Source organism: Tachypleus tridentatus, chromosome 13, assembly GCF_004210375.1.
Source record: "Tachypleus tridentatus isolate NWPU-2018 chromosome 13, ASM421037v1, whole genome shotgun sequence".
Taxonomy (NCBI): domain Eukaryota; kingdom Metazoa; phylum Arthropoda; class Merostomata; order Xiphosura; family Limulidae; genus Tachypleus; species Tachypleus tridentatus.
The window spans coordinates 257,916,428-257,929,178 of record NC_134837.1 but is presented as its reverse complement, the minus strand read 5'-3'; the positions used below and the strand labels follow the sequence as shown (position 1 = coordinate 257,929,178).

At 31.5% G+C, this 12,751-nt stretch overlaps 1 protein-coding gene across 2 annotated transcripts; it reads right to left on the bottom strand.

Moving 5' to 3' along the window:
- Positions 1 to 1,049: 1,049 nt before the first annotated feature.
- On the bottom strand, positions 1,050 to 9,903 carry LOC143237474 (guanine nucleotide-binding protein subunit alpha homolog). 2 transcript variants are annotated; one of them, XM_076476760.1, is made up of 3 exons: positions 9,407 to 9,903; positions 5,136 to 5,186; positions 1,050 to 4,903 (listed from the first exon to the last, which is right to left on the bottom strand). In XM_076476760.1, the coding sequence occupies exons 1-3, from the start codon at positions 9,884 to 9,886 to the stop codon at positions 4,328 to 4,330; spliced, it is 1,107 nt and encodes a 368-aa protein (XP_076332875.1). In that variant the 5' UTR covers positions 9,887 to 9,903; the 3' UTR covers positions 1,050 to 4,327. The 2 variants fall into 2 exon arrangements, with proteins under 2 accessions (XP_076332875.1, XP_076332876.1); XM_076476761.1 differs by lacking the exon at positions 5,136 to 5,186.
- Between the last annotated feature and the right edge of the window lie 2,848 nt (positions 9,904 to 12,751).

Here is a 12,751-nt window from a genome sequence, read left to right as displayed (position 1 = left end):
GTTCAGGAAATGTAACTAAATATAGAACTAATGAATCAATGTTTTATACCGATTGTATTAAATCTAGCCACGTTGAGACACCTTGATAAATTTCGTGGATGTCATTGTCTCTGACGTCATGTCCCGCCTAGCAATGCGTTCTCTAACGGCGTGTTGTGCGGATAGGGCCCTAACTAATTATAAAATTCAAACAGGCTTTCAACAGTCTTCTTCCCACTATTCGTTGGTAAAAAGAGTAACCCAAGAGTTGGCGGCGCATGGTGATGACCAGCTGCCTTCCTTCTAGTCTTATACTACTAAGTTAGAGACGGCAAGCGCAGATAACTCTCGTGTAGCTCTGTGCGAAATTCTAAAAGCAAAACCTTCTGATGATGAAATATTTTGGAGCTCGTTTCTTTGTTAATTTCATGAGGGAAGGAAAGATTGTTTTGACTCTAAAACATTTCTAACAGTTTTCTTTTTTTAATGTGCCAGTCAAAATAAAGAGAAAACAGATTTATTCCACAGAAAATGTCTTACTCAAACTTTTGTTATCCAGTTTTTCTCACGCAGATTGACACAGCTTTTAAAACGTGTTTTTATAATATTTACTGAGCTTTGTGACATAGCAGTCAATTTGTTACATTTTGATATAGTTGTAGAAATACAAATTCAAAGCAATGACATCACTTACTGCCACTCACATTACTTCCCTATATATTAATTATTCAATCACCCCCGTAAGCAAAGTCCATTCTTCTAAATTAGTCACCTAAGTTTATGCAGTGTTAGAATTACAAAAATAATTTATGTATTACTTCACAATCGTTCAGAATTTACTCTTTTAATGCTTTAGTTATAAAACTTATGAAATACACACTCAAAAAAATAGTATATTTTCAAACTTTGTAAGGTAACTTTCTCTAAGTTTAGATTTTAAGTCTTAATTAAAAGTAATGAAATTTTCATTGAAAATTAAAAATAAGTTTCTGTAACCAGTTAACAGTAACCAATTTAACGTTTGATAACTTTGAAATTAATTGTAAGTATTCATTAACCACGACAACATAAAAGTTTTCCTTATCTTTTTATTTTGTAATATAATTACAAGTTCATTTATTTTAATCCTAAGTGGATTGTAGGAAGTAGCAACGTTGTATTTATCCTTAATAACGATTAAAATCAAGCATTTGAAAGATAGCTCAGACTGTTCGAGACAGACATCTGGCATCATTAAGCCTAATTTACACATTAAAAAATTCACACGTTACAAGGACACTAACACGATTTGTAAAGCTGCATAATTTCTAAGTGGGTGTTTGCAAAAATTATCTCACATTCATTATTAATATTTTATTTTGGATTGAAACTTCATATTGTTACTTCCCGAACAAGCTTATTGGCCAAAATATATACCTGAATAAAATGCAAGTTAACTAACATGTTCGTACCCTTACATTTAAGAAAGAATTACATCTTAAAATCACACAACAGTACTAAATCTTCACTGAAAATAAAAACATTCATTATGAATCACTAACAATACTGTTGAATCTTGTGTGCAATGCAGTTTGGAATAATTAAGTTTTAAACTCATGTAATTTTAATTCAACAACTTTAATTTTTTAATTGAAAATTCAAAACACATATTTACTGAATAACTTTCCTATGAGTGCTATTTCTATTTAACATCTGTTAAAAAATACTTAACCAACCAACTTTGTGTTCGTGGGAATGTACTCAATATAATTAGAGGAATGATTTACATTTTTTAAATGTTTTACAACAAATAAAAATATTTTAATCTATATTAAAGAACTTTCTTAAAATTACAAATTTAATTTCATTAAACAACACTTACAAGATTAAACTATTTATGTAGTAATTAACTGTAATTTTTATTAGAATGCTTTATTCCCTATGCACACTAAAAATATTTTAGTAGAACAAAACAATTAAAATCATTTATGCACCAAGAATGTTTATATCATAAACTATGCTACCAATATAACATTTCACTTGTTAATTGAGCCTGCTGAAAAACAAAAAATTCAAATTTGAATACATCTGTTTAACATGACAAGTTAATTATTTTACACTCCAGCTAATAATGTTCACACTGAGTATTTCCAATGACTGGGAAATATACACACATATACATACAAAATCATCAACTGACTTACCAGAATAAGCTTTCCATCTCATATGAGAAATTCCTGGTTACGTATATGAGATGAATATTCTGACTATACAAATTAGACATTTTCAAAAGAACTCTGAGCAAGTTCCTACAGGATTTCACTAACAAAAGTGCCTGCATGTTGCAAAAATATATTTTTTCGTAATGCAGAGGTTTACCCGAAATATGTTAAGTAATGTACTATGGGATGGAAACCATCAAGTATTCATCAATATAAATTCCTTCCAAAACAATAAAAATAGATTAGCTTAACTTGTATATCTGAATTTTAGTAAAATATCATTCATGAAACAACTATTCCTACTGTTGTGTACTTTATTTTGTCATTTAAAAACTAAAAGTTGAGACTAGATATAAAACTGAATTGTACAAAACAATAAGTGCAAATTAGCCAAATAAAAAGTACAATAACCTATTATTCAAAGTGTGTTACCTTTTAATACTTAAAGTTAGATATTCAAATCCCACATTATTGTGAAAATAACACACAAAATTCAAAATACTGCAAAACCTGAGATGTGGTAAAACTAAACCTGACAACTGATCAAAGTAAACTTGAACATGTGGTAAAAAGATTAGGTATTGAAGATACTGAATTCAAGAAGATTAGATGATTCAATTATTATCATAAAGTCTTGCAATATTTTTGGCAATAGTCTTCAGATGTGAACACTTGTTTGACATCAGCAAGGTTCAAAATTATCCATTTTTTTCTACAAAATACAGTAGCAAAAACAAGTGGTATAAGTGACTATGACATCAATATGAACAATATATTCAAATACACTAATTATTATTACAGTATAAAGCAGTAACAAAGACAACAGAGAGAAATATTAAATAATAAACATCTGTTAAATGATTTAAGGGCATTGTATTAAAGTGAGAAATTTATTTCACACAAAGCATTAATAGAACTTTGAAAATACTATCTAGGTTATGTATGTTTAACATTGTAATGGACCAAGTTGGTCTCATACAAGAATCTGATATTTGTAGATCTCACTTTAATCATTTATGGAAGATTCTTTTCAACAATTTATAAAATATGTCACTAAAGTTGCCATTATCATAGATTATTGTCTACAAACTCTGAACATTTCTTAAATTTTGTAATATTTAACTTATGTTGCATAGAAACACTACACAATAAGCTTGAAATGTTGGTACGTAATAATATACATGCATACAAATATTAATTATCAGATGTGTACACCCTTAGTAGTGGTACGTTAGTTTATATTTCAAACAAATAATAAAACTCTAATACAGGTTAACATCAAGCCTAAACACAAGCAGTTTTTTTTTGTATCATTACCCCCATCCGTGAATAACTGTACAGCTGTATATTTTAACTTAGGGTCTGTTACACATAAGAAATTCTTTGCCTTTACAGATATATGATACCCCAAAAGATGAAAAGCAACTATTACTTGGATAATAAACAAACTGTAAATAACTTTATATATACATACGTGTGTGTATATATGTGTAATTTGCCACTGATATTATCTGTTAACACCTATCCTTCAAGTGGCAGTGGTATTTAAGTTTTTACATGTGATACAAAATGTTACAAGCACTACAAAATCTGGAGTACAAATAGTAAAAGTTCTAGATGTATAACTGGATTTCTAAAATAAAGACTTTATTCCACCTTATCTGTACTTTAATATCTTGTGCTGAAATGTACGTGAGTTGATTTTTTATTACTGTGTATCTTTACTTTACTATAAAAGTAGCTGTTCAATGCATACTAATAGTTCACAAGGTAAAAACACTTATAAGTTTCTCTCTGTTCCTGAGGTGATAAATTATCAGTACACGTTAAAATTAATGTTTCAGTTGAGATTGTTCGAGAACACAAGTTCACAACAATAGTAAATAATTGACATAAAACTCCGAAACTGAAAATTTTCACTGGTTTAAATTTTACAACTATCTTTGTTGCTACACTAAACAGTAGAGAAAAACTATGCACGTGAAAATTATTATATCTTTCAGTTTATTAATGAGCTCTGCTCTATCTAAATAAACATTTTAATTATGAGCACTGTCACTTTTTATCAGTTTGATAATACTCAGAGGTAATTATGAAATACAATGTTCACTCAGTATGTCCATGACAAAACTCTGTATTGGGAAAAATTACTGAAGCATCAACTGGGTAATGTTTTTCTGTAAAATTGTGTCACGAACAGCATTAAAAACAACTTTAATGTTCTCTGTGTCCACTGCAGTAGTGAAATGGTGAAAAAGCTGTTTCTTACGTTCTCTTCTAACAGAGTCAAACATATTAAGAATAAACATTTGTACATCTTCCAGTTTGTAAGGATCTCCACTGAATTCTGGAAAACAGTATGAAATATTAGAACTTTTGTTTTCTAACTTTTCTTTAAGAAGATCAGTTTTGTTGAGGAAGAGAATGACTGACACTTCAGAGAAACACCTGTTGTTGACGATGGTTTCAAAGATGTGCTTTGACTCCACAAGGCGATTAGTACAGCGATCTTCTACAAGTACTTGATCATATTCAGTGGATGCTACTAAAAACAGAATTGAGGTAACACTTTCAAAACACTGAAACCATTTCTGTCTCTGAGATCGTTGCCCTCCAACATCTACAAAGCGGAATGGGACGGTGTTGATATTTACATGAAATTCACTTATTCCTTTAGTGGCCTTCCTTGCATGCAGAATGTCTTGATTTGAAGGAAGATAGTTCTGTAATATGAAATTGAAAGGATATTACTGCTTTTTAACAAACATAATATTGTCTCAACCCTCAAATAAGTCTTAATAAATTATGCTTGCAATATTTTGTTTCAAAAAAATACTTAAGTGCGTGTGTCACCAAAAAAATACTCCTAAGTGCAGTAGCAACAGTGGAAAAAAAAAAGAGTAAATACATGTTTATAATATCTTCGTATTCTGAGTGAAACGGAATCCTACTTACTGGTGTCATTATCCTATCCAGGTTCTCAAAAAAGTAATACACACTATCTCCCTGCAAAAAAAAAACACCACCATATATATATATATATATATATATATATATAGAAAGAGAGAGACAAAAATAAATCAAATCTAGACTTTTTCTAAGAGATTAAACAGTAGAATTACTTGCTTTTATTAAAGTTATACCAAATGCATTCAATTTTATGTGATACATGCATAAGTGAAAAAAACTGCTCAATCTTATACTATTAACAAAGTGATTTTCTTGAGTTATAAAAAAGCAAAAAAATCTCATTAAATAGGCTTCAACTATTATGAACTGAAACAAATGTAATTTAAAAGAAAATCAAATTACAGATTTAACTTCAGTAAATATATATACATTTAATTTGTAATATTAGTTGGTTCAGATGAGTAAACTGTAGGACACGAAAGTGTCCTTTGGCCCTTAAAGAATGTATTGGACTCTGAACCTTCTTAAAAAACAGAAAACTAATCCATAACTCTAGCCTTGATCCCATTCATCACCCCTTTCTTTAAACTTGCAATATGCAATATCATACAATGCAGCCTACACCATTGAATATCACATTGCTCCATAGATTTAGTTTTATTGGAGAAACACTGTCTCAGTTGAAGTATATCTTACATTCCTGATATAACATTTATGGTACTTTAATTCTATCGCCATCAGAAATGAATATACAGAAAATGCTGTGTCTAAAACTTATATATTTCCTTAGTGATTTTAAATACTTGAATTAGATTATCCCTGGCTATTTCATATTCAAGAGAGAACAAGTTGAAGGATCTTACAATGCAATCCAACAATCCTAGAAACCACTCCAGCAAATCTACTCTTAACCCTCTCTGATAACTAAATGTTCCTCTTAAGTAGACCAAAACTATACACAATGCCCAAAATGAGGCCTAACTAGTGACTAGTACAATAAAACCATAGGCAATTTTGATTGCTAGTAAATAGCTCAACAACCCACAATTGAGCTAGATTTACCACTTACAATAAACATTAACTCGCAGTCTTAAGAACTGTATCACCTGATACCACAATGCCAAGAGGACTCCAGCCTAAGTGATTTGGGTATTTAACGTTATGGTGATCCCCAAGCACAATCTTCATGTTATAACTGAATGCCACCTAAACAGCTGATACAAGTTTCACTGGGATTACAGATTAACATATTGTCAACACTAAGAGAGTCCAACTGGTGAAAAAATTCATTCTAAGCTTTACAAAGAAGAATGTAAGAAAAATATATTCAATTAACTACACTGAATGACAAGTTAAGTTTTAGTTTTGCTTTGATTACATGTCTGATTCTGATCAGAACTTAATATCAAGAACCATAGCATTCAGTCAAACCTAAGTGTTCCATAATTCCCACATAATATTTAACAAGAATTAAACATAAAAATAGCCAAACTGCTATGTTATATTTGACTCATGGTTATTTCAATCTTTAATTTAAATTTTATCATGACTGCAAATTAATTCCTTAATTTTATGGTAAGGTTGTGGCAATCGGATATATCAAACATTGTCGTGGTTAGTAACCTATGCAGTCACTAAAGTCTAACGACTAATTTGTTACACTATGAAAGTTTGAATCACCTAGATGTGTATTAATAACTAATCTTCAAGTCATCGGTCGTAAAGATTTTGTCATGAATAAACAGTTGCTCTTTCGAAGAAATGCTAAGCGAACTTGGTCGATCTTGTGACAGTAACTGTTTCCCTTACTACCACCACCACCAGCCTTTTACTCAATTAAGCTACAAATGTAACTGCATTATCTGCAAAAATTATTAGAATTATGCTTTAGCATCCGTATCTCACAATTTATATATGAATATTCCATTAGTTAAAAACACCTACTTATATCTACCCTGAATTTAAACACTTCCATGAACATGAGTAAAAACTGACATCATGATAATAAATAAATGAAATAATCAAACCTCCAGATGCATTTAGTTTCATCTTTTTACTTTTGATAACAGCAAGCAGTTATTACACACAAAGTGTTAGCCCAAACTGACAAATGAAGGCTCACAACATGTATGCGTCAAATATCTTATCTGAACTATGAAACAGGAACTTTCACCAAAAGCAATAACAGACCCTAACGAAGACCACAATCTGGAACTCTAGATACAAAACAACATGACTTGATTCACACCATTATATATATACTTATCAAGTGATTATAATACTGTAGTACCTTCCAAAGTAATATCACACCACAGAGTACAAGTATTTTCATTATGATTCTACATTTCTTATATAGTAAGTCTTTATGTATGTATGTAAAAATGGATCGTTTGGGTTGAGAAAATATTTTATGTAGAGGAGCGAACAACGTTTTGACCTGTATATTTTTCTCTACAAGTGGGCTTTCTTGACATCAGTAAGTCTTTATTGTTATCATATCCATCCGGTTTTGTGACCTTCAAATAACTTCTTTATTTGTCAAGCAAGTGTCTTACATTTAATAACAAATTACTGTGATCCAAGTTACTTGTTTATTTAATAACATCATTTCAGACAAGTTTACAAGTCTTCCCTAAAACTGTCCAAGATAAAATTCTGAATGGTTAATAAATTAATGAAGATTTTGATTGAGAAACCTGATGATTTTGATTGAGAAACCTTGTGTTTGCAAGAATTGTGTTACTCATTATCAAAATCACTTGAAAAATGTAATTTAAATACATGGACTGAAAGTGCCTGTGTTTAGAAGAGAAAATGTCATAAGATACAATGATGATAGTTGTGGTTCACTTCACCATGCCCACTGCAACAAATGGTTAACACTAGAATAAAAATGGCTTTCGTTATTATCAGAACCATAACTACATTCTCTGCAAGTCCTCCTTTCATGAGAATGAATATTAGATAGAGCACAATATAAACAACAAAGTTTCTTTATTTACATTTGAATATCCTGAAGAATTAATTGTTACTCTTGAAAGAATTTTATGTTACACAAAGCCTGCACTATTTGACTATTTATCACTAAATAAATTCACAAAATAAAGTAAGTTTCCTGATAAACTGTCTCTTCTGGTGTATCTTATGAGATATATTAAAATTGCCTTGAAAACATAAATATTTTTGTTAGATTTACATATAAGATTGCATTTTATCAAAACACTGATACAATAATAACATGCAATTGAATTGTTTGAATATATATTTTGGCACAAGTTTTCTATGATATAAAACTCAATAACTTTAAATGAAAAATTTATCCAAAAAGACAACATTACAAGATATACTCATACAATTTTGTTTGATCAACAAGTATGAATAACTTTCCATTTACATTAATAAGATACGTATGAACTCATTATGTTAATAAAATTTATATATACTTCACACATACAGATAATCACGGGATTTTGTGTTGTTTGGCAACTTCAAGATGAGTCTCCTTAGTGACAAGAAAGATCAAATCCTTATTTTAGTAACAAATCAAGCTACAATGTTCTTGTCACTAATTACTGAGGCCTTAGTTACGAATTAACATTTTTTAAATATTTGTGATATAAAAATTCTATATATCTTTTTAAATTCCTTTCAACATCAGTAGAAAAATTATTTGATAGTGTTAAGCCAGTTCTTACTGTTAGGCCCAATTCGTAAACTGAGGGTCACAAGTTCAAATCCCCATCTCACCAAAATGCTTGACCTTTCAGCCATTGAAGCATTATAATGTGATGGTCAATCCCACCATTTGTTGGTAAAAGAGTAGCCCAAGAGTTGACTGTGGTTGGTGATTACAAGCTGCCTTCCCTCTAGTCTTACACTGCTAAATTATGAATAGCTAGCACAATAGCCCTCATGTAGCTTTGTACAAAATTCAAAAACAAACAAGCAAATCTTACTGCTGCTACAATTAAAATATCTGGACCTTAAATTCAATGATGATGAAGCTATTTTGAGTCTTAACTAATAAATTAGAAACCAATTCCAAAAAATAAAACACAAAAACGATTTCAAACCTTTGTATTTCAGTATGTCTTTTTTGAAGTATTCAAAAAATGATAAACTAGTCCAACAGTTATTAGTTATTTTACAAATACTGAAATATTGCAGATATACAACAGTACTTAGTAGACCTACAAGTTAGAATTACACAATTTTCAGTATACATTCTTAATCATATATTCTAAACATTTGAATTGTGAACAGCAATTAGCTTTAGAAGTCTAAAAATACATTATTATTAAGAACTTCAAACTTACAATTTGAAATTCTCTTCTCCTTTCAAAAGCAGTTTTAATACCTTTATCTTGCCATAATTTTTTCACAGTACCAACTAAATTTAAAAATGTTTGTGAGTCCAAGTTTGTGCTGTTATCAAACCTTAAAATATTATAGGCATTTTGAGAATTATTTGGGTTCTCCCACGGAATACCTAGCTTGTCTCTTGCATCTACTAACACTTTCATTCCTCTAATGATATTCTGATAAACAACACTTCTGAACTCTTTCAACGTTTCATCGTCAAAATTATGACCGTGGATGATCTTCATTTGCTTCAAAAAAGTACTTTTACCACTTTCACCAGCTCCTAAAAGAAGTAATTTAACTTCCCGCCGAATAATATGTTTGTCTTCTTCCAACATTTTATCAATTTTTTTACTTCTTTGAAATTGTTCCAGCTCATCAGGGCCATATTTCAAACGTAAAAAACAACCACACGATGACAGCACAGCCGCCATCTTTGAAATGTTAACCACGCCTTAAACATGTAAATGTCATATCCGGTAAGATTATTAAATTGGAGGACAAATACGGGAGGAAAAAAATGTTTTATGAGATTTTGTACTTATTTAATTCTACGTCGTTATTTTTCTGTAAAATAACTGCTTAATGTGTTTTAACTTTTTAATAACACGTATTTCTAATGATAAACACAGTATTACTGACTATAAATGATGAATCATGTTTGCTTTCACTAGTATGTTGAACGGGACTAAATGCAATATTAGCCTCCCGCTAATACAGCGGTATGTCTTCGGATTTTCAACGCTAAAATCAACGGTTCGATTCCCATCGGTGGGCTCAGCAGATAGCCCGATGTGGCTTTGCTATAAGAAAACACAAACACTAAATGCAATAAATACGGGTGTAGTATTTAAATTATTATATATTCTATGTTATTGAGGTAAATCAGACCTGGCAGAGATAGGTTGGTTAAGGCGTTCGACTCGTAAGTCACATCAAACATGATCGTCATCGTCAGGCTCACAAAGAGACCAAAGAAGGTCGAAACGTTGTTCGCTCCTCTACATAAAAATTTTTCCAAACCCAAACGAGTCGTTTTTACATATATATTTTTCTATACAAGTGGGTTTTCTCGACATCACTGAAACATGATCGCCCTTTCAGCCGTGGGTCGTTATATTGTGACGGTCAATCCCACTATTCGTTGACAAAAGAGTAGCCCAAGAGTTGGTGGTAATGACTAGCTACTTTCCCTCTAGTTTTACATTGCTATATTAGGGACGGCTAGCGCAGATATTCCTCGTGCAGGTTTGCGCGAAATTCAAAAAAGAAACAAACAGGTAAATTAAATGTAAAAAAACACAACAAAAAACGAGATTATTCGTAGAAGACACGAGTGTAGAACGTGATATTTTCGTGGTTTGAAATAATATATACGTACTTAAGTGTGATACATTTTGTGTATTTTTCTCATAGCAAAGCCACATTGGGTTATGCCCACTGAAGAGAATCGAGCCCCTGATTTCAGCGTTGTAAATCTGTAGAGTTACCGCTGTACTAGCGGGAGACCATAGTGAAAGCAAAAAATAACAACAGCAACAAACTAAACAATGGTGTGTGTGTGTTGTTATTAAGGATAAAACACAGTCGACTTTGTGAATAACTGAAATGTGTGTTGTCGACACGAGTCTGTTTTAGAGTATAGTCCTCCGGTGATATACCTGTAACTTACGCCAAAATCAGGGGTTCGATTCTCTTCAGTAAACATACCCCAATGTGGCTTTTCTATGAGAAAAATACACACACACACTTTCGCTTTGTTTTTCTTGTAAGACACTAAAATCAGCTAAGGATAAGATGAAGAGAGATTGTAGGTAGAATAAATGCTGGGATGTCACTGGTATTAGTGTTATTATGCTATCACTAAACCCATAAGTAAAATTAAGCCTCTTAGTAACAGTTGAGTCTCTTGGCTATTCTGAGAAGTGAACAGACTACATGGTAATATTTCGAACAACATTTTACATAGATGTTCGAGAACTTGTTTGTTTGTTTTGGAATTTCGCACAAAGCTACTCGAGGGCTATCTGTGCTAGCCATTCCTAATTTAGCAGTGTAAGACTAGAGGGAAGGCAGCTGGTCATCACCACCCACCGCCAACTCTTGGGCTACTCTTTTACCAACGAATAGTGGGATTGACCGCAACATTATACACCCCCACGGCTGGGAGGGCGAGCATGTTTAGCGCGACGCGGGCGCGCGACCCTCGGATTACGAGTCGCGTGCCTTACGCGCTTGGCCATGCCGGGCCCGTTCGAGAACTTACTATGTGAAATAATGAGTACATATACTAGATGAGAAAACTAAATTAAAAAGAAATTAAGACAGAATAAAATGTAAAATATGCACATATTTGTAGAGAGGAGCTCAAGCATAATCACTGAAAGTTAATTAGTAGATTTACACTGGGCCTGGCATGGCCAAGCGCGTAATTATGAATGTCTGGTCAAATAGCTCTTGAACTGATTGGTGCGAAAATAAATGAACAGTCTTACTCTTATTCATAGTAACTTGGAGCTGATATTACAGCTGTACTTTCACATGTGTTACTCACTTTCTTAACATCTCCATTTTGCAAATTAATGTGGAACAAGACAGTATCATTCATTTTCTACTCTCTTTGCTGAAATACAAATGTTTTGAAATTTCTGTATTTTTGTTAAATTCTGTTTCGGCTTGGAAAGTTTTTCGTGTAAATGCATTTTAACCATGTTTCTTTTTAACTTTATAAAGGATAATCTCGCCCAGTGGCAGATAATTGAATTTCATGAAGGAAAAAAAGTACGTTATATGTAGATTGAGAGAGCTGTCTTTTCTGTCAACGAATTGGATAATAATTTGTGATTTCTGACACCTCAGCATTCGAGCATGAATGAATGAGCGTCACATGTAAAATAATATTTCTTGCACAAACATGGCATTAGTGTTATTTTATACTTTACATTAAAACCCAGGTTCTTTTTTGTTCAGTAGATTTTGTTGAGATATTTGCTGCGACTGAACTTTTTCAGACTTAGAATTTTTGCTTAAATTTATTTTATTTTTCATTCAGATCATTTTGCTAAAACTTTTATTTTCTCGGGTTTTATATGAATTTTTAGTAACTTTTACATCTTTTTTTTCTTTTATTTTTCTTGTTAACTTTAACTCTGGCTTTATTTTCATTTTGTATCTTTGTTTCAGTTTAACTTAAAAGGGACACATTGGATTGGTGAGAGAAACTTTCACTTACATTCTTCTTCACACTAATCCAATATACTCACTACAGACACACTTGTTTTGTGATAGTAAGTGTGAAT

Coding starts and splice junctions, on each gene's coding strand:
- LOC143237474 (XM_076476760.1), bottom strand. CDS start 9,886: ATGGCGGCTGTGCTGTCATCGTGTGGTTGTTTTTTACGTTTGAAATAT. Junction 5,187..9,406: donor GGAGAAGAGAATTTCAAATT/GTAAGTTTGAAG, acceptor TTTTTTTTGCAG/GGAGATAGTGTGTATTACTT. Junction 4,904..5,135: donor TGGATAGGATAATGACACCA/GTAAGTAGGATT, acceptor TTCATATTACAG/AACTATCTTCCTTCAAATCA.